Consider the following 9,177-nt stretch of genomic DNA (forward strand, 5'->3'; position numbering starts at 1 on the left):
TGCGACTCTCCTTGGTCGAGGTCTTCCTCGGTTCTTCGTTCATTGAAAACTTCTAAACCGCGGAGTTAATTTCATCATAGCAGATCTAGTTATGCAAATACAGTATTGTGTGCCGAGTTGGGAGCCTGCAGTAACTTTTTGGCAATTCAAGAAGCAAATTGAAGCATTCTATACTGAAGACCATCTTAGGTGGGGAGAATGTCAACGTACAAAAGAGATGATCCAAGAAGATTTGGCCAGCCTACCCCAATATATTTCTAGGAGTAATATGAGATTGTATATTAGTTCTTGTAATTAATGAGGATAATTGCTAGATGAGGAGATAAAACTCCAGTACTAGGGTCCCATCACTTCATTTGTATCATCAGAAAATTCATAGTTTCTCTTTCTAGGATTCTTGTGAGTAAGATGAAAAAGGTTGACTTGAATTCTTGTGACTGTATAGAGAAAAGTTAACATTTTTTAATAATAATACTTTAATATTTTTTTGATTTTTTTATTCTTTTGATTTTTTTTTTTGATAAGAGAAGACGTATATTGACTTTTCAAAGTTCTTTTTATCTTTGTTTCCTTCTTTTCTTTTTTTTTCCTCCTTTCTTCAACCTTTGGCTTGGCCGGTTGCTTGGCCTCACCTAGGCAAGGCTGCCGTCGCTCGTCACAAGCGAGTAGAGGCCGACCCTCGCTAGATCTGGCGAGCCGAGGGTCGGTCTCGCCTAGGCCAAATCTGGTGAGGTCAGCCCTCACCTTGAACCAACCATTGTGGACTTTAACTATGAAGGAATGCGATAGCAACCCCAAGCAAAAGCACAAGATGCGACTCCAGGGGAAGCTTGTCCGTGGCCGCGATGGGTGAGGTCACAATCCCGATGGTGGAGCCTTCGGATCTTGCCACCACCCCAACGGGCGAGATTGAGATCCTGGGGGCTCCGTTTTCCCTTGCCTCGCCATGGCTGGTGGATCTAGTTAGTGCGTTGGGAGGGGACTCATCGCTGGGCGCGGCGGCCACGACATGTGTGGAGGGGCTCACCCTCGCCCAGGAGAGGGTTGGCTAGGCCTCGCTTGTGGCGGGCGACCGTGGCCTCGTCCAAGCAATGGCGGCCTCGCCCAGGTGAGGCTAGGCGGCCGGTCACCGGCCAGGCCAAAGGTTGAAGAAAGGAGAAAAAAAAAAGAAAAGAAGGAAAAAAGAATAAAAAAGAATAAAAAGTTGAAAAAATATTATTAAAAATTGTTCACGTCAGCGCCGGTGGTGCCGTAGAGGCTGACATCCACGTCAGCAATATCTTGCCAAAATTGGTTAGAAAAACTGAATTGACACAAAAATAAAAAGTTTAGCACTCAATTGACATAAAAAAAAAAGATTTATGACTAAATTGACATCAATACAAAAGATTTAGGACTTTTCCGATACTTTTTTTCATTGAAAAGGTCATTTTTTATTTTTTGGTTCCCGAAGCTAGCCCTTTTAAAACCGGTCGTAAGCGTAATGCTTCGCCACGAAGAAAATTCGAATCTGATTACTTTCGGGCTTAACTTTTGGGAGAACGCATATTAGAATCTAGGTACTTTTGGGCCCTTTTAAAACCGATCGTAAGCGTAATGCTTCGCCACGAAGAAAATTAGAATCTAATTACTTTTGGACTTTAACTTTTGGGAGAACGCATATTAGAATCTAAGTACTTTTGGCCCCTTTTAAAACCGGTCATAAGCGTGATGCTTCACCACGAAGAGAATTAGAATCTAATTACTTTTGGGAGAACGCATATTAGAATCTAAGTATTTTTGGTATTAAGTTTTGGGAAAACGCAGATCAGTGTATAATATACTCGGGGTGACCCGAGTAAAGTCTTATATCGAGCACGTGTAAAGACTAGATCGATATACTTAATTAACCAAAAAACTCTCATTAAAAATATTTTCAATTTGTTATGTATCCAAAGATATCACAATAGTGAGCGCTTACTCATATCTTTTGAAAATCAACATGTTAATGACACATCCCAAAATCTTAACTTGGGCCTCAAGAAAAACAAAAGGCAAAATTGATAGTGATTGGATTCTCCATTTTTCCTATAACCTTCCAAGATAAACGTCGCCAACCAAGACTCGTTTCGTTTTTTTTATTCTCTTCCTAAAGAAAAAGAACTTTCCAGATACTCAATTCCACCATAAATAAACTCACCACCTCCTCTTTCTTCATCATCGTTCATCTCCCTCTTTCAATCTCAGAGTTCTGTCATCCCTTCAAACCATCTCCTCCATCACCTCCGCCGTCACCACCCCGCCATGCCGAGCCGATTCCCAGGGGCCATCACGCAGGACTGGGACACCGTCGTCCTCCACAAGTCGAAACCCAAGTCCCAGGACCTCCGCGACCCCAGGGCCATCAACAAGGCCCTCCGCTCCGGTGCCCCCGTCCTGACCGTCAAGAAGTCCGACGCCGGCTCCAACAAGAAGTCCTCAGCCCCGGCCATCAACGCCCGGAAGCTGGACGAGGCCGCGGAGCCGGCGGCGCTCGAGAGGGTGCCCGCCGAGGTACGGCAGGCCGTGCAGAGGGCGCGGCTGGAGAAGAAGATGAGCCAGGCCGAGCTGGCGAAGCAGATAAACGAGCCGCCCAAGGTGGTGCAGGAGTACGAGAACGGCAAGGCGGTGCCGAACCAGGCCGTGCTCGCGAAGATGGAGCGGGTCCTCGGCGTCAAGCTCAGGGGCAAGATCGGGAAGTGATCGCGGGGGAGAATCGATGGCGTCTAAGGACGACTGCGGTTTATGATCTCTTCGCGAGATGAGACTGATATTTGAATAATCGGCGAACGTAGTTGTATGCTGCTTCTGTCTTCTCTGTAAATGGATATGTATGCCAACTTCTTAGTTTTGGTAAATCCTCTTCATCTTCTTCTTTTGATCATGTCGGATCTTGACCAAAAATCGAAAACCCTACCATGCCAACATAAACCCGCATTCGGACAGGGAAGAACTTAAACATTGGACTCGCGATGAAGTCGAGAAAACGATAGACGATGGTGTAACTGATAGATAATCAATGACAACAGACAGCCCCCACCGAGATTTCCTAGACGAGGAGCATAAGAAAAATGACAGGGAAGGCGGATCATCATCTCGTGATCTAGCCACTTTATCTTTCTAATCTACGGTCTTACTGTCCGTAAGATGGATACTGATGCGCGTTGTAATCGTGCATACCGTGACTCGCCGCTGGGGGTACGTATGTACCCACGCGATATGAACTCCCGCCGCTGCCGCCGGTGCCCACGATGGGCGAATAGGTCACCCTCTGGACGATGGGCGAATAGGCATTGGAGGGGGAATACTCCTGAGGGATCACGATTTGAGCTTCGGTCGGACTGTGGGACCTCCCATAGGCCGCTGGCGCGTACGCGGTCATGCTCGGAACTTCGTAAGCGCCCTGGCTGGGATAGCTGTAAGGGGCGGAATATCTTACGGCAGAACTGAGGTGCGCGAGTGGGAGCGGGTTCCTCCGACCAAACGAGGGGCTAGGATTAGCGAATTTCGCCGCCTTGGCCGGGTGGGAAGAAGACTGCCCACCACCGCGGCCAACGCCGGGTCCATAAGCTCGTTTATTGGCAGGCTTGCTAACAGAAGCTGAGTTCTTCTTTCTTTCCGCCTTGGCTTTCTCCAGGATGGCGGCTCTCTTCTTTAGGTTGTCGAGAGAGAAGACCGACTCGAGTTTTTGGTCTTCCACGCACTTGATGACCGTCTTGATGGCGCTCAATTCGATAGTACTAGCCTCCTCCTGAAATGTCAAGCCGTGCCAGGTGAATAGAGTCAACAAAAAGAACAGAATTTACATGTAGATGGGAAAGCATATAGATTTATGAAAGATCGAAGCGTTCCCCTCTGTTGTTTACTCATTTTTGGTTGCAGGGGCGGCCCGGTAAGGGAAGAGAGAAGATCAAAGAGGTTAAACCCACCGCGGAGACCATGCTGTTATTGCCGCCCTTCAACACAGTTTGAGCGTTCTTCTTGGCGTTACTCAGGTACGACTTTAGAAGAGAAGCCGGAGAAAATCTGTCGGTCATGCCCGCCTCAGCAGCAAAATAGACAGCCTCTATCTCCTTACCATTCTTCACCAGTTCCTCAATAATGTCTGCACATCACCAGAATTGACTAACTCAGCACAATCTCACCCAAAAGATTCTTCTGCGCAGATGAATCATCTAAAGGGCATAGTTTTTAAGGACACGCACGATAAATTTGCTATCCACCGGCATAGAATTGTAATGCAGTAGAAATTTTAAGCTTTGGCCCGATAATGAATTTGAAAACCTTTAGGCCTATGCAATGGAAAAGTATTTAGAAATTGTTTTCATGTCGAACATCTCATCCTTCTCTCTTCCCTTCTCCTCTTTATGTGCATGCAATTCGTACAAGACATAAGGCGGAGTAGGAGGCAACTTTGACATGGTTATTCCGCTCTCACAACATGGACAGTCCAGCAGATTAACAACTCATCTGAAGGAAGTCTTTACATACTGCTCTTTTTTTTTTGGGTCAAACATACTGCTCATTTTAAAGAGCACTATTCCAAGATGTTGTAGCAACAATCCAGCAGCAGAAGCCTGCAGGTATGAGCACTCCCCGTTCCAAGAAACAGAGAAAAAATCGAAGCTTTGGCTTCTTGCTAGAAGCATAACAGATTCAAGATCACCAGCACATTTGCTCATATGCTCCCATAGCGATGGTGCTCTTTTTCACATTTACTATAGCTCCGCAGTTGGACAGCATACAGGAGATATTGAGCAGACAGCTTCTAATATAGGGGGGAGATCAAACAGGCTTCTGAAGCATTGTGATTCAAAGAACTTCACTATGTACGACATCTTACAATTCGGCGAAAAGCATGCGTTTTTAGCGTTTCGGGCAAATTCTTTAGCTAAAAGAACTCGATTTAAACATGAAGAGCGATCATTTATCTTCATTTCCATAGCAATCCAGGAACACCCAAACTACATGATGACATATTGATCAGGAAAGCATCAAGGACCAGCATCCTACCATTTCCTTCCAATTGCACCAGAAATCACATCCATATGCAAAGGAAAGAAACGCTAATTCCGAGTAATCTCGCGAATATACGAGCACATCATACCTGCTAATTGTTCGCCAAAATCCAGAGCCACCGCGAGCTTGGCTAAGTCTCTTCTCCGCGCGAAATCCACCACCAGCTTCCTCAAGAAACCTTCGTCGAACCTCGATTTCAGCCCGAACGCCACCACCATTTGAAGGATCATGACCGCCTCCGCGGGCCCGATGGCCCCGTCGCTCTCTTCTCCCGCCCCGCCGGCCCCGGCAGCACCCTCCACCTGCTTCCTCCACGCGTCGAGGAGGGCGGCGGCCCTCTCCACCACGCTCCGGGCGTACTCGGGCCGCCGCGCGTCCGCCCTCTTGGCCTCCGGAAACAGGGCCTGCACCAGCAGCCCGCACGCCCACCGCTTGTCGGCCACCCCGACCTTGGCGGACTTGTTCTCCAGGAACTCCTCCACCGCGTCCAGCACGAGCCGCGGCGGGTCGACCGCCTCCGCGACGGCCGCCGGCATCTCCGCCCGCAGCGACGCCGACTCCTTCCTCCTCGAGACGAGGAGCTTGACCAGGCCGGAGGAGTCCATCCTCCGCGCGAGCGACCGCAGCTGCTCCGGCAGCCCGCGGGAGCCGCCCGGGCCGGGGCCGCCGTGGAGGTCGGCGAGGGCGGCGACCACGCGCTCCTCGACGAGCGCGGTGGCGGAGGATTCGCGGTCGGGGAGGGAGGCCTCCCGGCGGGAGAGGGACTCCAGGGCCTCGTGGGAGGCGGAGGCGAGGGACTGGAGGCTGGATTCGACGGAGAGGGACTTGTCGTCGAGGGAGCGGCGGAGGGATCGGAGGCGGTCGGAGACGGCGGCGAAGAGGCGGGTGCAGGCGGAGAGGGCGCTCATCTGGGACTCGAGGTCGCCGACGAACTGCTGGACCCTCTCCGTGTCGATCACCGGCTCGCCCGCCATTGTCGCTCCGTCGCTCCGTCTCTCGCACCGCCGGAATGGGGGTTGGTGGGAAGAAGATGATGGGGGGAGGAGGGGACGGGAAGAGGGCGACTCCGCCAGGGCGGAAACCCTCGAACGGGCCGGGCCCGGCCCGTTTGAATTGACGGAGTGGCCCGGCATGAGGCCCGTGGCGTCAACATCAGGAGACGAGCGTCATTGAGGCAGGTAAAAGAGACGTACACAGTCCCTGAGTTTTAGTTCAATGTCTAACGTGATCCTTGAATTTTTAATTTAGAGAAAATGACACAAACAGTCCCTGAACTTTGACTCAATGTGTAATTTGATCCTTGAACTTTTAATTTATTCAATATAGTCCCTAAACTTTAACCCAATGTTCAATATGATCCCTGAAGTTTCAATTTGTTCAATGGGGTCCATGAACTTTTGGTACATATTCAATATGGTCCCTGAACTTTATAAAAATGTTCAATGTAGTCCTTCCATTAATTCAAGTTCATGGACTATATTGTATATTTTCATATAGTTCAGGGATTAAATTGAACATTTACTAAAAGTTCAGGGACCAAGTTGAACAAATTAAAAGTTCAGGGACCACATTGAACATTAGGTTAAAGTTCAGGGACTACATTGAACAAATTAAAAGTTCAGGGATCAAATTGTACATTGAGCCAAAGTTCAGGGACTGTTTGTGTCATTATCCCTTTAATTTATTCAACATAATCCCTAAACTTTAGCTTAACATATAATGTGGTTCCTGAACTTTTAATTTGTTGAATGTTATGTCTGAACTTTTGATACATGTTCAATTTAATTTCAAGAACTATATTGAACATAAATAATTCAAGGATTATATTGAACATATGATCTACGTTAAATAAATTAAAAATTCAGGGATTATATTAAATATTAAGTTAAAGTTTAGGAATTACACTGAATAAATTAAAAATTCAGATATCAGATTACGTATCGAACCGAATTTCAATGACTGTTCTTGTCATTATCCGTTCATGCAGTCTTCTTCTTCTTCCTTCTTGTTTTGTCTTCTTTTGGGCGCAACAGCTGGAACTTTCGAGCTTTTTGTCAAGAGCAGCACACTGTAATTTGCCTGAAAAGGACGTTAGCTTTTCTAGCCCTCTCGAGCTTTCTCCTCTCGTTCGATTCATGTTCCGCCCCAAAAGAAAAAGGAAAAAAAATTTAGAAAGCAAAACAGAGCAAGCAACTCCACGTCTATGGCAGACACCAGCATCCGATGAAGAAACACTCGATTGAGCTCACCAGGGGCCGATCTTCGAAGGTGAAAACAGATTCCACAATAACCCGCGAAGATCGTATCGCGGTCTGTGCATTAGTTTCCGAGCTTAAACATCGAAACTAGCTCGCGGGGGTCGCATTAGAGCAGGGCCTCGTCGGTTAACCTCGGCAGCCTAGTGGACAAACATCGCCGGTTAAAGCCGCTGCCGACGATGAACCGGCGTCATCTTATCCGGAGCGTCAAAGGGTTATGCTGATTCTTTACACTTTTATCTGTAACTTGTTTCTGGGACTTTGAATGATTCCCTTTTGGTACTGTACAACCTTGGCTTTAGGTCTGTCGTGTCATGGAATATGAGTCCCTACGAATTCAATGTGCCTTAAAGTTATTCGATCATCAAAGTTCACTCCAAAATATCTCTCCGGCTTTGTCCCGTCCCGATTCTTGATCCTTGTGAGGGGTTTTAGGTTCGATTCTTAGCTACTTGTGGCGCGTTCAGTCAGACTCTGGGATCCGAAGGACTACCGATTCGTCACGAAAATACCAACTAAGTGTCGTTGATCGGAGGATACATGAATTTAGCTGGTTGGATCGACGAACGGAGATCCAAGACAATCAGATAAGAGAGACAAAGGAGATCTTCATTACATGATCTTTATCTACTATGCACGCATAGAATCTCGTCCCATCTACAACATTTCGAGAGAGGCTACACGAGTTCACGGCCAAAACGGTAATAACGTAAAAATCAGGCAAGAAAAAGATCCAATGACCACTTTCATTTCACCGCTCTCTTCTTGGCGTAGATCTTGGAGGCGGGATCGGCGAACCTCACCGAGAACGACCTCGACAGGTTCTCGGCCTCATCCCACGCGATCCCCTGGTCGAAGTTCTGCGAGTAATTGTAGAAATCGTACGGGACGTGGCCCTCGGTCGGCACCCTGCTCTTCTCCTTCTTGAGCTTCGTCCACAGCTCCCTCCACCTCTGCTTCGCATGATTAGGTCCGCTCGGCGGCGGCGGCACCACCGAGGCGACCGACGAGGACGTGCTGCTCCCGCCGCCGCGGGAGGAACGGCTGAGATGGATGGCTTCGCCATCGGCGCCGTCGGAGCAGCCCGAGTTGCACTTGCACAGGCTTCTGATGTCCATTGGAGTGAGGCATGGGAGGGTGGAGAAGGGTTGTTTTTGCTGGTGTGTTCTGCAGGGGAGAGAGCGGTTTTGGACACCTGAAGTTGGGTCCATGCCCAACTGGGGACTGGCCTTTTGTAGTACTTCTTGTTGGCAAACGCTGATCTCACTTTCAGCCTTTAAGGGTACATTTGGTAATCATTTTATTCTCGAAAATAATTTCTACTCGCAAATAAATTTTTTTATTTCATTCTTGAAAATAATTTCTAAGCATTTGAAGGCATTTGATAACTGTCCAAAATCTCTATTCCTGTAATAGAAAAATAATAGAAATGCGTTTGGTAACCGCATAAAATTTCTTTTTATTAATAATATTTTGAATTTTTTAATATTTTTTTCTCTTTTTTTCTTCTTCCCCTTCCTTGGCCCATGGCCAGGGCCGACGCTGGCGTCGCGGCCCTCGCCAAATCTGGCGAGGGTTGGACCCTCACTGCCGCTCTTGCTAGATCCGGAGAGGGTGGCTCGCGGCGTGGGCAAGGGCAGTGACGCCCTCGCCGGCCTTGGCCTGTGGCCGGTCGCCGGTGGCGGGCGATCGGCGACTAGCCACAGGCCAAGGAAAATGACGAAGACCAACCAAGAAGAAGAAGAAGAAAAAAGTTATTTTCCATTTCTGATTCTTGTTCTCATAATCAAGAATCAATTTTTTATTATTCTTGATTCTGTTCCAAAATTGATTCCGGGAACAAATTCGTGCCCGGGAACAAATGGATTTCTGTCCTTTTTCT

The 9,177-nt window shown here is 47.9% G+C and overlaps 3 protein-coding genes across 3 annotated transcripts; 1 reads left to right on the forward strand and 2 right to left on the reverse strand.

The window, feature by feature from the left end:
• Positions 1-2,180: 2,180 nt before the first annotated feature.
• LOC115670972 (multiprotein-bridging factor 1c) lies at positions 2,181-2,876 on the forward strand. Its single transcript, XM_030592397.2, has one exon. It carries the CDS (start codon positions 2,284-2,286, stop codon positions 2,719-2,721), a length of 438 nt encoding a protein of 145 aa, XP_030448257.2. The 5' UTR covers positions 2,181-2,283; the 3' UTR covers positions 2,722-2,876.
• Positions 2,877-2,991: 115 nt separating this feature from the next.
• LOC115671148 (FRIGIDA-like protein 4a) lies at positions 2,992-6,069 on the reverse strand. Its single transcript, XM_030592621.2, has 3 exons — positions 5,126-6,069; positions 3,948-4,123; positions 2,992-3,769 (listed from the first exon to the last, which is right to left on the reverse strand). The coding sequence occupies exons 1-3, from the start codon at positions 6,009-6,011 to the stop codon at positions 3,152-3,154; spliced, it is 1,680 nt and encodes a 559-aa protein (XP_030448481.2). The 5' UTR covers positions 6,012-6,069; the 3' UTR covers positions 2,992-3,151.
• Positions 6,070-7,885: 1,816 nt separating this feature from the next.
• On the reverse strand, positions 7,886-8,554 carry LOC130136071 (uncharacterized). Its single transcript, XM_056306093.1, has one exon. The coding sequence runs from the start codon at positions 8,504-8,506 to the stop codon at positions 8,042-8,044; it is 465 nt and encodes a 154-aa protein (XP_056162068.1). The 5' UTR covers positions 8,507-8,554; the 3' UTR covers positions 7,886-8,041.
• Between the last annotated feature and the right edge of the window lie 623 nt (positions 8,555-9,177).

The sequence above is a fragment of the Syzygium oleosum genome, unplaced genomic scaffold (genome assembly GCF_021117445.2).
Source record: "Syzygium oleosum isolate NSW1041296 unplaced genomic scaffold, Sole_v2.1 Sole_v2.41, whole genome shotgun sequence".
Lineage (NCBI taxonomy): Eukaryota > Viridiplantae > Streptophyta > Magnoliopsida > Myrtales > Myrtaceae > Syzygium > Syzygium oleosum.

Coding starts and splice junctions, on each gene's coding strand:
- LOC115670972 (XM_030592397.2), top strand. CDS start 2,284: ATGCCGAGCCGATTCCCAGGGGCCATCACGCAGGACTGGGACACCGTC.
- LOC115671148 (XM_030592621.2), bottom strand. CDS start 6,011: ATGGCGGGCGAGCCGGTGATCGACACGGAGAGGGTCCAGCAGTTCGTC. Junction 4,124..5,125: donor TTTTGGCGAACAATTAGCAG/GTATGATGTGCT, acceptor GGTGATGTGCAG/ACATTATTGAGGAACTGGTG. Junction 3,770..3,947: donor ATAACAGCATGGTCTCCGCG/GTGGGTTTAACC, acceptor TTGACATTTCAG/GAGGAGGCTAGTACTATCGA.
- LOC130136071 (XM_056306093.1), bottom strand. CDS start 8,506: ATGGACCCAACTTCAGGTGTCCAAAACCGCTCTCTCCCCTGCAGAACA.